The sequence below is a fragment of the Saccostrea cucullata genome, unplaced genomic scaffold (genome assembly GCF_032062105.1).
Source record: "Saccostrea cucullata isolate Sc308-1 unplaced genomic scaffold, CSIRO_AGI_Scuc_v1 ctg549, whole genome shotgun sequence".
NCBI classification, from domain to species: Eukaryota; Metazoa; Mollusca; class Bivalvia; order Ostreida; family Ostreidae; genus Saccostrea; species Saccostrea cuccullata.
The window spans coordinates 218,022-237,593 of NW_026925269.1; the positions used below are offsets into that span (position 1 = coordinate 218,022).

Below are 19,572 nucleotides of genomic sequence, written 5' to 3' on the forward strand. Positions count from 1 at the left end.
CAAAACATCGTTACCGAAAAATTAGGGCTGCATTAATTCTTGCTGGGTTGTCAATAATGACGTATTATAAGAAATGATGAAGATTTCTTCCATGATGCCTCGTTACATTATAAATCTGGTATTCTAATTTCCTCACCAAAATTGATTAGATTGATATTAAATCCTACAGAGAATGTATTTAAGATGTATTCATGTTTATTGTCTTTATAAAAAAAAAATAGAAGCATTGTGTTTTTATATCTTGGTCACATCCATATAATTTTAATTTTCTATAATTTAAAAATACATTGTATTTAATCTTCTGTAAGAGATTGTCCTTTATATATATACATAAGTAATACTACATGTAGAATTGCAATTTTGCTATGATAATAAAAAAATTCACAGAAAAACACGTACAAAAAATTCTTTTTATTTGTTTGTACGCAATAGTTTAATTATTGGTCCGATCCTCGGGTTTTAAAAATGAAGAGAAATATGTTTTTTTTAATTCCTTTAGTAAGGTGAATTTACTTCTTGTATTTCCTCAAAGTTCAGCAATATAGTGAATCATAGCCTTTTAATCATAGTAAATTTTCAAATCTCAATTGTTTTTTACAGAATCGCAAATAAATGCATATGCTAGGACTTTTTTTTCATTGGTAACTTAACAATTATATTGTAGTTCATAGCTATCCATGCATTTGGAGAAATGGCATGTTACTAGTATTTGCACTTATTTGATACTTTATCTTCTATTTACTTTAACTGTTATATAAAAGTTTGTAAAACTTGAACTTACATCGCAATACAGCATATAACACTTTCATATCTTGATAAAATCATTGGTGTCTAGTTCTAGAAAATTTAATTTCTCAAAAAATGATATATTTTTTTAGCTTTAAATGGGGTACAAATGTCAACTTATTGCAAGACTTTTTTAAGACTCCGAAAAACCTTGTTTAATATTAAGATGCATGAAATGCAAATTATAGCACAAGATTTCAAATCAAATTTCCTTATAAGACTTTTTCAATTGATGAATAATTTTAGGAGTTATCGTTCCTGGCTGATGAAGGGATAACCTTAAAAATCCTTACAGTTTTATTTTAGGATATATAAACATGCATTTTTGATGTATAAAGTACGACGGTGACCGAAGGTTCAGTGAATATGGATTATATAGGTTTGTAGATATTCACGACAATGAATTTCATTAGTACTTTTTGAAAATTTCAATTCAAAACAATGGTTAATAATTAGATATTGCTAATAGAAAATCTAATTTCAAGAAATGCGGAAAAAGTTTAAGAAATATTTTCAGTCTTTGTAATTTGAAGTGCTTTATTTCAGTAAAACAAACACAAATCAAATCCATTTAAAATAATGTTATGTAAGGAGTATTATTTTTCATAACAACCTGTCCCCTCATCAAAAATCAAATACAATATTTGCATATTCTCAGTTGTTGTACAAATTATAGTTGCAGAAATTCTGCATCTGAATCTCAAAAATCAGGACAGATTTTCCTTAGTTTAAATAACCTATTTTCTATTAATTCTAAAGACATGAAAAATAAATTCATTTAAAAAAAAATAAAATTTTTATATCAGTTTAAAAAATATAGAAAAACATTTTTTTTTTTAATTTACCTGTTTCGACGTTAATGTCACGTAATAACGATACAAGTAATTCACTATATTTGTTCATGAAATATTGACATTCTTATCTACTAAGAGTGAACGATCCAACTTCTTTGTGTCGTAATCTCATATTGGCGCAATTGAATGAATAAAAAAAACCCCAAAATTTCATACAATTGAAAATATCTTGAAATGATACACATTCAAGATTTTTAAATGATATTTTTTAAAGTCATATGATATGTCTTGATATGGATACATCACTTATATTATTCAAAATATATAAAAGACTGTTTTAGTGTCTCCTCGTATAAAATTACACGTAAATAATTTCAAGGGGTTTAAAAAATATTCTTGTCGATTGCATATTAAGTTATGTAAAACTATGTATAAATAACAGATTTTTGTAATTATGATTAATAAAACTTTTAAAATTTATGCAGGAAAATATAAGTTGCATATAACAATAAACGGTCCTCATTTAATTCAATTATCAAAAATGAAAATATATTTTGAACTTAAAGAATTTAAAAAGGTACAATGTATCGGGAAACACAGAGAATCTATGAAATTTAACCATTTTTATCAAAATTGAACAGATTTACGTATTTCTTTTTTAAGTTATTATTTTATAGCGATTACATCCAACCACATTTTTGACAGAAGGTTATGTTCGGTATTTTACTATATACCGGTAAATATAATCATTAAAAATAAAACCTGACTGAATATGAACACTCTCAGACATATTGAAAATAAGCCCTAAATAATTTCTTTAATATCTAACAACAAATTGAAATTTGATTAAAATAAATTTGAAATAATAAGGGACAAAACTTGAAATCTTTAAATTAAATCAAAGTATATAAGCCATCAATAAAGAGACTTTATCTTGTCAATGTATACATACAAGGATTTTGTCACTTCATTCAGAATGGGAAAAAAGTTTCCAGTGGCGAGAAATCATTGAACATGCTGTCTATAACAATGCAATTAAACACGGCGGCCGCCAGAAAACCGATTGTTCATTTTTCATTTCAGACTTTAATTATACCTACCTCGGATAAGAAAACAAATCTTTCTCCAGTATTATCTAGGAACATCAGAGGGAGCGGACCCTGGTAGACAACAAGGGACAAGATCAAACAGCAGTAACTGATGCTTCATTAAGATCTTGTAGAAATTAATTTTAAAAAGGCGGAGTTTAACAAGACTTCTAAGATACTCGTGTCAAACCACTGGAACTTTTTTTTCAATTTAAGACTTAAATTTCAAATACCTTTATCATAATAGAAAATATTTGATAAAAGTTTGGCCCATATTTCTTCTATATAGTACTTGGTTAGCTCAGAAATTGATGATAAATGGAAATATATAAATACGTTACAATAGAGCGAAGTTGTTTCGGGCATCTGACAATAATTGAGCAATATACTATAAAATTGTTTGTTTTCAATAAACACAAGATAAATAGTGTTACGAATGAATGAAACGAATATTATAATGAAATAATTGAGTTGATTATTTAAATATGAACCTATATACTTCAAATATGAATGCTACGGATTTATATGAAAATAATCTGCAATTTATCAATGTTCATGACTATGTATTTGTATCTTCTTTTATACATGTACATATCAATAATTTGAGTATATACGAAAAGCTAGAAAAACAGCAATTATTTTTGAAAATAAACATACCAAAATATTGAATATCAGTTACATTGAGACATTTTGATAAATGTTTGGTTTGTCATTAATCTTGGTCTTTAATTAGGCAGATCCGGGGATAGGTGGATTAGATACCGAGCCCGAAGTTATTACAGGCCCCGGGAAAACAAGCCGTTATCTCACAGACTTATCGTGTTTTTTGTGGCCAAAATTAAGTGATCAGCAAAAAATAACTAAGATAAATGAAGTATCAATATTGGACGAGGTCAATCACAGGTCCAGGTGTAAACCGTGAAAGTCCAGCGGACATGTTGACACCTTTAGCGTTCTAATCTTACATGTGATCAAACACTATCTTAAATGGGTATGAAAAATTATTTAGTATTTTACGGGGAATTAATATCTTCAAATTAAAATAATTATTGCGTTCAACATGTTGCATTCAGAAAAGTTGTAAGAATGTACAGGGACATAAACTTCATGACAGCATGCCATCGCTAATCAATAATAAAAGACATGCATTGTAATTTGCTAAAAATGTGTGCAGCACGAACATTGATCTACCGTGATATGAGCATGGTGTTTAACTTGGCCTTGGTTTTAGTAAAGGGTAACAATATTTTACTTCTGAAACAAGTATACGGAAACACATGAAACGTGTCCTCTGTATTGTTAGATATTCTCTTTGTCCTCCTGGCCTAGATTTCAAGTCAATTTGACTAGTTTTAATTGCTTTAACAAAATCAGATATGCAGTGGTTACTTCAAATAGATTTTAGCATTAATTTCAGTGTTAAGATATCACGTCTCTTTTCACCAATTTTATATGTTTTTCTCACGTAGATTAAAAAGTGTGGGATACACAAAAAAGGCAAACGAAAGAAAACATCAGACGCAAATGATTAAATTAAAAACTGCAGCGGCCTACTTTCACTCTGATTTTTTTTCTATCACCCAATTAAACACAGACGTTCGATAACATATAAGCAGTGCAAAGCTTCAGTGAAGGAAAAATCGATAGGCAACTGCCACCATTCATTGGTCCTCAATAACGAAAATAAGTCCCTGGAGAGAGCGTGGAACAATTCATGAACTTCCATCGCTACTGGGAGTTGTCGGTTTCAATTACAGAGTGGATAGGGAAAAAACTGACAATACGTCAAACGGAAAGCAAAATCACAGAGCAACGCAGCGGCGCGCTTAACTCAACTTGCTTCTATGTGAGATATGTCAATAAAATGATACAAGATATATTTTCATGTTTGTTGTTGCCTACTTGTATTTTTACCATGTCCTTCTTTCTTTGTTTCCTTTTGTTCGGTGTAAAGAAAATGGAGAAAACGCATAGGCTGGAAAGTGGATGCCGTCAACTTTCAACGTATATAAATCATATTAGCATGCAAAATCACTGGACGGCGCAAATAGCCATTTTTCTCCTACTAGTTGGCTGAACATGGCCAGGAGAATGTCCTAATGATCTCTGCTGTCAAAATTGGAATTTATGTTCAGGGTTCTTGAGCGGTTGTCCACCCTAAGATCCGTATAGTTTTGTCGCGTGGCGCATGACAGCATTGACAAATTAGCATATTAACAACACGACCTGTAGTTTTATTAATTTATAGCTACACAAATTTACTATATGTTTACTAAGCAAACATTGTGATCCTACAAGTCCAAATATCAAAAGAAGCGCCGCTTAACCATAAAGTCAACAACAGAAATTAATTAGGTCATGTTCATTTTATGTAATAAAACACAGCGCTCTTCTAAATATTGTTGTCCTTCTCATTGTTATTAAGCACATGGTTTTTGTATATATATCTGTTCATGTTCTACTCATTTACTTAGAGACTATTAACTGCTTTTGAATAAAAAATGTAGAGCAGTCTCCGATTTGATGTAAATTCGTGTACTGAAACTTGTACGTATCTTGATGGCTTCAAACGTTTGTTGTTTGGTGTACAAGGACTACATTCTACCTTACAGACCGGCTGGTACCTCATCTGAGACATTGAGCCAATTCTTAACCAAAAAGACTAGAACGAACACATACTTAACAGCATCGCTTATTTTCCGAGTATATTATCATCGTTATAACGAATATCAATATAAAACTTATTAAGTAGGGGGATAATTGATACCTCATAGAATCTATATATGTACTTGTTAAACAAATTAATGGCGATAAAATATTCATACAAAAATTGCCTTATTTCAAAAAGAAGGCATTTTGTTTCCGTCTAAAAAATATTTTATTGCAGATACATTTACTGTGCAAATTAACAATTGAGATAAAATAAAAGTTAGATGGATGTCTTTAAGATGCGACAACTTGTCAGAGAAAAAATATGCAGTCATAATGTACATCATACTACGAATCCTTGCAATGGTTGCGTGGGTGTCTGCTCCATTTCTGCAGCAAGTACAATCAACTTAAGCTTCATCTTCTGATAACATGGGCCTTACAGAGTAGAACTTCGTTAATTGATAATTCACTAAAATAAGATAATGAAGAGGGCTAAAATTATGCTGAGCTCCTTAAATTATGCTGTCATAATATGCATTGAAAAGGAACTAAGCCGATTTATTTTGCAGTCCATAAAAATATTATATCTCCTTAATGCAATGTTTCTGTGATAGATGTTTTGAAGCACGAACAATATCCTTGTCTTCATGTGAATGACAGGTAAATTGATTTTGGAAATTGTAAATTAAATTATTTTATTGACAAAAAATCATAGGAATTAGTGTAAGTTAAGAAACGTTGATAGGCCTTTAATGTGACGTGAAGGAGGATTCTGCTTCGCTCTTTTTTGGACATAGACTGTTTTTGTATTGTTTCTGGTCCAGATATGTGAAGTGGAAAAAAATCTTGCAAAGTTGTGTGTTAATATTTTGAGAAGGTGACAAACCGTTACGTGTAGTCTGGTGAGAGGCAAGGAAACTCTGATCCTTCAAACCTTGTATCTGAATCGCAGACTTGTGAAACTAGTAGTACGCTTGAACAGAAAGACCGACGACCAAAGGCAACCTGTCTCGCTTCCACTTTGATCTCCCTATGTTAACTTGTTCACACGTAAATTTACATACAATACAATCACAAAAATAAACAAGACTGTCGACTCACTTCATCCTGGCCCCGGGCTCATATTGTACAGTGGTCAGTCTCACAAATAAACTATAGAAAAATTAGGGGAAAATAGGATCAAGATAATTCCGGCATTTATTAAAATTTTTAAATTAGCGATAAAAAATCGTTATGACCAAAAGCAAATTATTGCAGGGATTTTTTTTTTTTGGCTTTGCCTATGGAATATCTGCAGTTTTTGAGAACAAAAACACATGCAAAAAATCTGTTTAAATACACGACTTAGAAGATTTGTTAATTCAATATCACGTTGCAGATGATCTAGAATTTCACGAATTTCTGTTTATAACTTTTATAAGTAGTTTAAAGCCAATATTTATTTCTTTGTCCTGTTATACCTTTTATCGTAAGGTTTCATGCAAACTCGAAGATATAATAATCAAGAATGAAGTTGCAAATTACTTTCTTTTCAATAACATCCCCCAGCGACTGTAATTTTAGATATATTCAATTATAACAGCATTTTAATTGTGATCTGGCTTTTTAAAAAAAAAAAAAAAGGGAGATAGAAGGAACAAACACAAGTTCGGAATAAACTTTGGCAGTTACAGATAGAGCTATGGTTAATTAATAATATTAATCAAGGTACACGGGGCCCATAAAATGTACCGACGGCGAAGACAAATCGTTTCTGTCCTAGGCATCTCTGGAAGTAATTAAAATTAGTTGATTTACTGCACCCGATGAAATATTCTACATGAATAAATTATCAGTTCCATTGAAGAAATGTGATGAACGTTCTCTTGGTCGGAAAATACGAAAACAAATTTGTGCTACTTCTCCAGAACCTTCAAAGATATAGTCGGACAAATGTTCTCTGCAAAAATCTTTACAAATATGAAATTCCTGTAGAAGAGATGGCCTTCAATGATATATGAGAGCGCTGTCTGAGGAACAGATTTAAAGGCTTTTTGAACAAGATGAATTTCTTTACGTTAGTTAGACAAAGTTCAGAAAGATCAATTACTTGTTGGTTCTTTTTCCAAGTTCTGTAAGAAATAATTTAAATGCTGCAAAAACCTGTAGGTACTTGTTGGTAAGCACCTTGAGTCTGAAAAGGCTAGCATCAACACAAAATACATTTGTTCTGGCTTGATGGAAGTAGCTGGAATGGTATCTATCTCACTATTGAGCCCTCAATCCTAAAAATAGTTTGCACTAAATGCATTTAAGCCGAGATTTGATTAGAATTACCCATGTATTTTTATTGAAACATTTTTTGTTGTGGCTGAATTTAATAGGAAAACAAAACTTGCTAGGAAGTTATCGATATATGTAAAGATAAGTTAATCTTTGAAAGTGTTTTTTTTTTTCAAGGAAATAATCACTTCCTTGAATCATATTAAGTTTCTGATGATTTAAATAACAAAAAATAGGATATAGTAAAAAAAATTAAGTTGATGGTACAAATAGCAATTGTTGCACTGTTTTTATAAAAGATGGATAAAATTTTCGAATAATTGTTTTATGAATGTAAATCCACTAATGACATTTTAATGATTTTCAAATAAATCAATGAAATTTAACAAGGAACAGGGAATATCACGTTTGCGGGTAAACAAATAAGAATTATATTGTATGATATAGAAACGCTTGAAAGACTAGAAGCTTGTCACCATTTTTGACAACCTTAAGAAGAAAAATATACATTGTGTATAAAATATGCGTTTTAACGATAAAAACTAGCAGGTTCAGATCGCTTTGGACAAATGTAAAGGATACAAAAAGGTAGGATTTTAGGTCATTTTTTTATGAAAAAATATGACATTTCCGAAGATTTTCTGTTTCATTACAAATGTAAATGTCGATTCTTTTTCCATTCTTTCTTTTTAAAATTTTTTTTTCATTAGATTGTACAAGTTTATTTTTAAATTGATTAATATTATTATATATTTGTTTCCTTTGATTTTTGAAGTCTTTTTCTGCCCCTTGCCCCACCCTAAAAGGGTCTTCAATGCACACTCCTACGTCTTCTCTGTCTTTAAAAATATTATTTTATCTCAATTCTTATTATTCTAAATATCTATATTCATACCGTGCAACAAGTACACATATTAATTTACATTTAAATTGTTTAAGATTCATTGTTTTAGATGAAAATTTTAATAACAATCAATATAAAGAAAATGTAATAACACAGATTTGTTGTTCCGGCGGGCGAGAAAAATTTCTGTATAAATCGTGTAAAGAGTATTTCAAAGAGATAGTATAATATCTAATGATTAATTTTCTCTGATTGACGAATGATAAGTATGCACATTTTTCGGGGGGGGGGGAATTTCAAGAGTATTTTATTTAATTGGAATTGTACCTATAAGTAACGAAAAAAAAGCTGCGTTTTTAAATCTATCTGAGTGTTTTTGAAATTTCCTTTTCATTATTTTAATTATTTTTAATCGCTTCTTTTTATTTTAATTGTGTATCAGAGTCGATAAAAATATTTATTTCTTCTATTAAATTCAGAAGAAATTGCCATCAACAATTTAACGAGTTTAATGGTTTATTTGTTTTTAATAAAAAAAGATCAAATTTGTGTATATTTATCAGGGATAAAAAATTACATGTATTTTTCGCTTAAAATAAATTGGTTTATAATTTTTAAAAATATTTAATAATATTATTTATACCAATTTATCAGTGGTTTCAGATGAAGAAACTCAAAAGTTGAAATAATTTTTAATGACTTTTTCTAAGATAAAATAAAATTTCTCTAATTGATAATCATTCAGATTTTTGCTTTAATCAAATCTTGAGAATATATCAGTTGGACATGATTATTTGCGGCAATTGCAAATCACGTGACGTCGATGCAGAGCCCGAAGTCTTAATGTCCGAGGAGACCATCAATTTAATTTACAGTTAAAACATAAAAATTAAATACCATGTTTCTCATTATTATCCCAGATTAAGTAGTCATATCATTTAATTACTAGCCCATTTGAGGGTCATAAAAATGTAGTGTGTATTGAGTTGATCCCGCGGAGGGGTTAAGGGTCTATAAATCTGTATTAATGAGCCCCGAATATCACATTTTACGGTGCTCATATTATGCATGGATGGTATTAGTGTAAATGGGATATCACAAAGTTAGAACAGTTTTATTGCACATTGCAGTCAAAACAAACCATAAAGCAAACAAACTTTAGGGTCTTTATGAACTTGGCAAAGCACGCGTGCTGGGGTGACTTTCTGCTTTATTTCTTTACGCAACTTAATATATTAAGAGGAAAATCTATGCGAAAAATCAACAAATGTATTTACCTAAATCTTGCTTAGAATGACCATATTGCTTTTTCTTTATTTGTCGCCAAGAAGCGGGAAAACAAGATTGATGACAAGATTTAGGAAAACAAACAAGAAAATCTTCAGCTAGATTTCAATTACAGAATGTAAACTTTTGATCAGTCACACAGATAAATGTCCAATTTTCTCCGGGTTTTGTGGAATTAGCCGGTCAGTGTGACTTTTCGGTAGACAACAAACGCCGTGTGGTTTACAAAGAAACGTCTTGAGGAGATACGGCTTGCGATAATAGGTAAATGATAAGACGTATTGTCCGGTTTGTTTGAATAGCTTCAGGTTCGCACCTTTAAGTGTAGAAAGTGTGCCGTATACAGAATTAAAAATAAAAATATTTATAGAAAATTCAGTAGCGTAACTCTGAGAAATTGAATAAAAATTGTGAATAATATTTTCTTAAAGTTAATACACACATATATATGTCACCGTGACTTTTTTATATAAAAAAAACTTATTAATATACAAATTATGAAAAATGATAGGGAAATTTCAAATATGCCAGCACACAATGATTTAAGCCAGTTAGATATTCCAATGGTAATATTTATATCAGTTTTTTTTTAACGTTAGATAATTCAATCAGTTGACTACTTTAATTATCTATATAAAGTTACGTTACACTTCACTGAAGCTCAATGTAGCGGAAATATACAAGTCCTGCCCACCGGCATCAATACATTAATATAAAACAGGTAATGTTGATTAACACTTCATATAAACACAAACCAACACAGCTTACCAGAGTGGCAGATAAAACTCCTCTTATTGAGAAAAATCATCAAAATCATTCTTCATAATTTTGGAACATTTAAATCATCGAGTGAAATTAAAAACTTTCAGTGAAACTTAACACAGGTGAGAAAATATTGTGATGAATATTGTGATCACGTGACATCTATCTTTTTTCTGATTGGGTGCGAGATTCCATCACATGCATTTTCTTCTCACGAGAGATCGTTTTAGCATATAGTGGGGGTGGCTTCAGAAACATTATATGACCGAGGTTAGGTCTTAATGTTCCGAATACAAATCAAACAGGACTAGATAAAGCGGTCATTTTTGAGTGATACTATGAGTTCGTACTATAGCAGTATCATGCCTGCTCATATGCCCGGGTCGGGGGGCACTGGTCCTACGGATGTTTACTACCCCCGGGCCGAGAAGCACCTAGAAGGAGGAGGATTTCACTCTGCTGCTCATAATGTGTGTTTTGACAACAGTGACAATTCATACGGAATGCCTGGGTATCCGTGTTATCCTATGTATGACAGATTAGATCCACATGGACCTAGCCAACCTATGAACCTTGTGTCCAAACAGCCAGGCTTCTGTGCAGGAAGCAATGGCTCTATTTACCAATCTTACCAAAACTCACAAAACTTTCATGGACAATCTTACTCAGATGATAGATCAAACTGTGTAAAAAACGAGGACTCTTGTGTCCCCACCCCTCCCCCAAATTACTCTGTTCATGAACAGCCCCACCACCCTGCGGTATCCCAAATGCACGGGTCAGAATTGAGCCATCTTGCCACAAATCCTGCCGCCAGAATGAATGGGCTCTCTCCTGCACCAAATATGCAAGTTTTTCCATGGATGGGTTCCACAATTAATGGAGGTACGTTTTCGCTTTTTGATTCTCAATTTTTTCCTTACTATAACATCGACCTTTTCACGTTCTCTGTGTCAGTGTGAGTGATAGATATTTTATGTCACATGTAAAGGCAAGTAAGGGTAGTAAACATTAAATCAATTTTAATGTTGGTTTTAATGGCAAGCTGCTCCGTGGCGCAGCGGCGTCCGAACAAAATGGTTTTCCAACGAAATACGGATGGCGCTGCTTTGCCGAGTTTAACGCTTCAACGACTTTAAATTCGTTCAACAACTTTACGACTTGATTTATATTTTTCTTGCCTTAGATCTTTTTTGATGCTCTCATTCAAAATGTATATATTCTGTGTAAATATCTAAGTTCAGGGGAAGCGTCCTTACGGTTTTGTATTCTTCCAAAATAAATTTCTATGGCGTTGCGTGATATTATTATTCAACGAATATTTTTCAAATTTTTCATTTTAGAATCTAACTAAGAAACAGTCATTCATGCAAGGGTGAATATGGTATAAAAAATGTCCATTTCACATCGCCACAAAATAAATGTCCACTCGGTCATAAATTTATCACCATTTAGTCCAAACGGTCATTCTGTAGTTTGTACATTCATATAAGCAACATGAACGTGACGGGTTTTAATGGTGAGAGGGATGTTCTGTCCTTTGCTGAGAGATGATAGGATCAGAGTTGTCCGTCAGGGGATGTACAATGTTTCCGTGTTTTATTTTCCTTTTCTTTTTGTAGCTTTGTTTTACGAATTAATTTTTAAATGTACTAAATCATTAATTAATGAACAAAGAAGGACCAGGAACACATATTATTCAAAATGAAATAAACGTAATTAACTTCAATGTATGTATCATTCTCGATATTTTATCAAAGTTCTTTTTAAATTTTAAACTAATTTACATTAGTCTGCGATTTTTTTCAATTTTTAAATGGTCTATCGACACTTAAAAGTACTTAGATGTAAGCATGTTTAAGATCATAATATTCAGGAAAATTACTACAAATTATATGTCAGAAATTTAGCAAAATGTATAAATAAAGACAACAGAAATAAATAAAAAAATATTTCAAAAAATAACAAAAAATAAAAAGGGAAATAAACACAAATGCAGATTTAAAATATATATGCATTAAACGACTGTGCATTCCGAAAGAGGTAAAAAAAAATAATATTAAAAAAAAAAACAGTTACTTACTTCTGCACACATTTATTTCAGTATTTTCATTTGAATAAATCCCCGTTTTGTGAATTGCTATACAGTAAAATGATGAAAGGGGGGAAAGAAATTAAAGACAAAATATAAATATATTTTTTTTTTATGAAACTAGAGAACAAGTAAGTATAATTATTTACACAAATTGTTGCACAGGATTGATTGGCGCATTTTGTTTTTATGCTTAACCTTTTCCCCTATTTATTTTGAAACTGCCTATTTTTTTTATTTGCAAAGTTATTGAATAGAAAAATAAGAGAAATAGTGTTTGTTTTTTTTTTTGCTTAAAATTTAAAAGCAAAATATAACTTTTATGAATATTACTTTTCTAAATTAAATTTATACACCCTATAACGGATGATAAGGAAAATCTTCGCCTGTAAATGCGCCATTTCCCTCTGCTAATGTTGTGTATTTATAGGCCGTAAAATTATGGCTGGATTAGTGATGCATTTGACTGTTCATAGCATAAGGTTTAAATAATTTAATCAAATTGTAATATGATACTCTTGTGTTTCATTTAATATATTTTTACCTCCATTGCACTGAAAACATAACGCCATGTTGGATATGCTATGCAAATCATAAATATAAACTTATTTGCATATTCATGATTTATTAGTTATCCGGGATTAATTATGTATCATATAAACAACTATTTAAATATATAAAATAACACAAACAATTAAAAATAATTCAGAAATGTTGATCAAATTTAGTCAAATGACATTTCTTTTTTTCAATGAATCAAATTTTTAGTAATTTATTAAAATAAAAAAAATAAATAAACGGAAATACAAATTTTAAATAACTGGGTATAAAATTTCAATCCGGGCACCTGGGGATGACCCCCAATTATTTGCTACTTATAACTGTCATAAGTAAAGGATTTCAGTGATAAATGAGGGAAATCATTGGAAGCAGGGTCTATCTAGAGTATATATGTCATATCTTGTTGACTTAGTCCTCTTCTATGTAAAACCTGAAACGTTTTCTTCCTTACCCGTCGTATACAGTAAAAAGAAAACGGATCACCGTATTGGGTTTCCATTTTATCTTGAAATGTCATCACCCATGTTCGCACAGTTGTTCTCAAGCTTATTTCTAAAAGAAAATAAAAGAGAAGAAAACGATTACCTTACACCTGTAGTTAATAAAAGTTAGAAATTCACACCTTTCTTTTCAACACATGGCCGCTGGTAAAACGAGGATGATATTTGAAAAGATAGAGGCTACATTTATGGAATATTTTTGTCAATCTATCTGCCGAAAGTGATGAATGTCCTATAAACTAGCGTACTTAAAATTCAAGGACAAGAAGTCAAAATAAAAATGCTTTATAATCACGGGAACTTAACAAAAAACTCCGGAAAACTAAAACAAATAAAAATGATTTTTTTGCACAATAAATTGCAGACATATTGAATTAGCTGTCTGCATCTTAACACTGCGTGAAATAGAGGACATGCATTAAATCACAAAAAACCTTCCTCATAAATTGATAACAAAAGCCAAAAACTTGGTACATGCTATGTCGTCAGCAAAACGAGATTGCACTGTAATTTCTCCTTGTGTACATAATTACTAAGAGAAAGACCCACAGTGTATTGCACACACACTAAAATGGTAAATGTGTCAAAAAATTTGGCAGAGTTATGCATTATTTAATTAGCATGTCAGTATATTTACGATTCTGCACTAACTTATTTAAAATGATAAATATGTGACAATGTACATTTTTTTATTTGTCCTCCTACATATAGATAAAACAATTGATGGCTTTTATTTTATATTATGGACTGTATGTAAATTGAAAAGAGTGCCTTAGGTATTTCCAGTATACAAGAATGATTCATGATTTTTTTTTCTCTCCAATCATCACATCTAAAAGTTTTTTGTATAAAAATATCATTCTTCCAACATCTAAACAAGAAGTTAAAAATATACACACACTTCAGCTGCTTGTAAAAACAGGAGGCTGTTGTATTTTGATGAACGTTTAGAGCAACATTCAGCATCGGTTTGATAAAGAAGCCGATGAAGGCCGAGACTTCAGATCAAACACTATACAAAAAGAGAGTTTTCTTGTAACATCATTTAAACTGAAATCAAAGTGTCTAATGTACATAAAAATAACACGATAATAGCTAAATGTAATATCATATTACACTAAGTTGCTACCTCTCTACAGAGGATCATAAACAATTCAAAAAATCTTATGTGGAAATATTTATTAGATTTCGCGCCAGGATACAGATTTGTGTAGAACATAGAGGGATATCGAGTGTCGGAGAGGTGCACATGATACCAATTAGCTGAAACACATTATCCCTCGCTCTGGCTGTTTTTTATTCTGAGCACTTTGCTTTTTTTCTCTGAGAATCTGTCGACTGAGCTGCAAGCCTGGAGGGCTCCTGAGTCCCCGGAATACCAAAGATAGTGGGAGAAAGGGGAGCGATGTAGAAAGTAATTAGACTAATTAGAGTTGTTGAATGTTTTGGTTACTTCACAAAAACCTTCCATTGTTTTTCGTTTGCCTCAAACTTCAACAATAATCGTGTGTGAATCTTAAAATCTATAGAACAGTAACAATTTTATTCATTTTATTATTTAACTCCTTTAAATACTAAATGAATGCAATAAAAAAAAGTAAATGAGAATAATAATCTATGTTTCATCCGATTGTTTAAAAAAAAATCTTTTACACTTAAAAAGAAAAAAAACCCAGAATTTATAAAGTATACCACAGCAAATATAAAGGACAATTATATGTATAAAATTAATTTTTATGTTAACTTCACTCAGACCATACATAATGATACTCAAGCAACACAGAAATTTTCAGAAATATCATATATTATATCCAAATATTTTACATTTAAAAGTCCACATAATTCATACTAGTATAAGCTTAAGATATCGGTGCATGCAGCATTTCGCTAGGTCAGATAAAACTCATTTCAGGTACTGGGTCGGAGGGAAAAGTACTCAAAAACTGAAAATGCCTTCTTGTTTACGAAGCCAACATCCTACTTATAAGACCGGAAAACAAGGTTTCCAATCTCAAAATATGATGTGTAAGTCATGCAGGAAAACTTCTGCAAGCTAAACGCGATTTTTTCTTTGGTACGTTTTTTTCCGCGTACTGCATTCTCCGCTTTGCTCCCTGGTGAGCGATATGATTTTTTCGTTTAATCTTTGAATGTTAAATAAGGGATACATTACCTAGCCAGCACTCACTGATCGCTATCAGGACTGCATTAAACCTTGTACATGAAATCAATCTGTTTATTGAAATGCTAAAAAAAAAAAAAATCAGTGCAAACATTGAGCGCTTTTCTACTTGTGTTGTATAATTCTAAATACACCAACATATCAGGTTGCTATTTTTACTAAGTGTAAAAGCCATTTGTGAACGTTGAGCACATAATCATTATAATGGCATATATAATTTGACATTAATGTGATTTTCTTTACATGCTTTTTATACATTGAAAAAAATATACATATAATTACACTGGTAAGAGAATCTATTTAAAACAATATGAAATGGCTTATATAGACAGTGTGCTTGTTGTCCAATCTGCATAATTTTTATTTTTAAAAAAAATGTTTAAATTAATAATAAAATTATTCAAAACAATATGATTGACAGGGCCCTTTCAAGAGCGAAGATTCAGGTATATGACGTAAGAAATTGTCCGGATGGTCGTGTCCAGATTTTACAAAGCTGACATGCATGTTTTTAATCTGTCAGAAAATCTAAACAAAGATATCACAGACGTTTACAAAAGTTGAATGAAAAGTGAAAAATCTTAATGTCCATTAAGGTCGAAAAGCAAGCAATAGCCCTAGGTCCGAGCGTTGTTCGGCGATTTCGTGGTGTACGTTTCACAATGACCAGGGCCAAGTAAACAATTGATTTATGGCAACATTAGACAACACATACCCATTAATTATCATGCCGTGTTTGTTTATCGAGGAAACATGTGTAACTTTGGGCAACTTGTTAATGAATTTTGCCTAATTAAAGAACACCACTGCTACATAGGTGTCCGACTACACGTTAACCTTGATTTCCTATTACTAAATCGGGTTTTAATCAAATTATCATCCTCGTCGGCATTTGTGTAAAATTTTTCTTATAAAAAAACAGTTGAGTAATTGCATCAATATTTCGTTGGCATCAATCTTTAATTCACTCTGAAACGGTGGAATGCACAATTGATTTTTTTTCTCTCGGTCTCATAGGAGATCAGCTGTGGTTGTTTTTTTTTAATATTAATATAAGAAACAGGTCCTATCTTCCTGGGGTAATTTGCTGAATCACTGCATCCTTTTCATTGTGACGTAAAACCTGACGGAAATAAAAACCTAGCCCATGTAACACGGTCTCCATCAGCCCTGAGAATTTGGTGCTTGGAATTTTCTCTTTGTACTGTACTCGGCCGCGAGGTTTAACAACTTCCATTTTACCCCTATGTAATATACGCAATTTATTGTGGGTAATTGATCATGTGCATCCAACAAAACCAGATACAACAAAACAGAATGTCTTAATAATTCATATTTACATTAGTATAGCTTCATTTCACTAAATTTGCAAAAATGCGCAAAAAGTAATGCTAGGAGCATAAACTATAATTTATTGTAAAATCTCCGAGGAACATATTCTTATGAATAAAGAAAATCAAAATGATTCGGAAATAAGTAACAACAATTATATGGAAATTTCAGACAATGGATTTTTAAAACAATCTATAAAATATCCTTGCCTTTTTTGTTTCTTCCTCCTACTTGAAACAAAAACATCAAGTCCCAATTTATAATTTGATTTAAACAACGGATAGTGATCTTAGAACTTTATCAATTCAAATTAATACAAAATTTTCACTATTCTGATGAATGTTTTGAGGTTACTGCTACTTTTGTTGCGGAAACAGAAAAAAAAGTGGAGCATGCAAACATCTCACTGAATCAGACACCAAAAAATCACTTTTCATTAAACATATGGTCTGTGATCACAAAACAATCACTAAAGATAACATTGTGTCAATATATTGCGCAAGTAAAAACTGACGAAACCCATATGGTCATTTTATTCAGCAATCGTTGCATTTTTATGGAAATAATCAATATACAATGCATAGCCCTGACTTTTTTTAAACAAAAGAAGACGCTCTGTACCTAAGAACAAAACAAAATCACCGATAGATTGTATTTATTAGCATAAAATGTTAAAACATATTTTATTTAAAAAAATCAATTAGAATTAATTACTATAAACTGATGAAAAGATTTTTTTTTCTTTTCACAAATAAAATACAAAAGCTGTTTGTGGGTTTGCAAGGGGTCCTACACTGTGTCTTACTTCCCTTTAACACATGTCAGAGGGGACGCTTACCGGGGACTGGTGCGGATACACGCCCGTCGTCTAGACTCTAACTCTGTAGAAATCAACTCGGAAAATGTTTTTGTTCATAGATTCCTCTTCAGAGCAGTAAAAATGTCGTTAAAATCTTAGGACGCGGGGAGGGCTGGCATGATCAAAGGGAACAAGCGTTAACATGGCCGCCCGAGACATGCGAAGTTGTATGATGTAATGTGCGTTTTGTTTTGACAGACAACACATGTATAGCATTTGATCAGGTCAAGAAAAAATAAAGTACATTGAAAATTACAAAGCCAACATTCAATCATATCGTATCAATATAAAATTTTTGGAAAAAATCTAGTTTGATTTTCTTAGCTAGAAAAGATGAAATAAAAGAAATCAAAGTGGAACAAGAAAATTGGAAATGTAAGAATGTGCACGGATCATGTTGAATTATGCGTGTATTGCGTAATAGGATTTGACCTTTACGTAGCCATTCCACTCTGGGGAAACACAGTTTCATCAAGTAATGTCATATTGACAAAATCTAGATTGCTATCTATGTGTTGGGACTGGTTGATGTTTCATTATTGTATATTGACAATTTCCATTCTCCTTTTCAGCTGAGGTGACATATGAACAGAAGAGAACAAGACAAACCTACACACGCTATCAAACTCTTGAGCTGGAAAAAGAATTTCATTTTAACCGCTATCTCACGAGGAGGAGACGAATTGAAATTGCTCATCTACTAGGACTTACTGAACGTCAAATTAAAATTTGGTTCCAAAACAGGCGGATGAAATGGAAAAAGGACAATAATATACCCAAATTGACAGGCCCAGATCGATCAAAGCCAGAAAATGACTCTGAAAGAGGCATGACGTCATTAGCCAGTCCCGGATCAGATGATAATTTTTCTAGTTGAGAAAAAGTACATAATGCGAACTCTTTTGTGTCTCAGGGTAAAAAGTCGATAGACATAAATTGTGACCTATGTTTTCGAAAACGGTCGGGTTTGTGATTAGGAACCCTCCGAGGGAGCGTGATAGTCGGGTTCGAGGTGCGGCTTCGCGGTTTTGTGTGTCATACATTGGATGTAAGCCGTTCACTACGTACACAATACTACAAATGCTAAAAAATTAGGACAATACAAAGGTCAAGACTGTAATCCTAAATAGTTATGAATTCCACATTTTCCTGCATAATTTTTGGAGTATAACCGGTGAAACAACATTAGAAAGAATATTTTGATGTGACAGTGTACATGAAACAGTGAAAAAAATATTACATCCAAAAACTCTACTAGTGTACTTAGATTACAAAAAAGTATTCCATGACATCAGTCCCAAATCTCGTGACCAGATCTCATTTAACGAGATTTATTGGTTACATTTATACAAATGTTGAATGATAGTGTTAGTTGTCTAAAATATTAAAGATATCTATAACAATTAACTGAACTTTGTTGTTTTTTTTTTCTTTCAGAATAAGAACAAAGATGGTTAATATTGTTGTTGTTAAAAACTTTTTATTTATAGAAAAAAAATTGTTTAAAAAAATAATATAAAAGGAATAATATCATTTAATTAGGTTAATTTTATTTTTAGATCAGCAAAGCA

The 19,572-nt window shown here is 31.5% G+C and overlaps 1 protein-coding gene across 1 annotated transcript; it reads left to right on the plus strand.

Moving 5' to 3' along the window:
* The first annotated feature begins 10,485 nt into the window (after positions 1–10,485).
* Positions 10,486–19,408, plus strand: LOC134268475 (homeobox protein Hox-B7-like). The gene is made up of 2 exons (XM_062750731.1): positions 10,486–11,360; positions 18,574–19,408. Exons 1-2 carry the CDS (start codon positions 10,814–10,816, stop codon positions 18,876–18,878), a joined length of 852 nt encoding a protein of 283 aa, XP_062606715.1. The 5' UTR covers positions 10,486–10,813; the 3' UTR covers positions 18,879–19,408.
* The last annotated feature ends 164 nt before the right edge of the window (positions 19,409–19,572 follow it).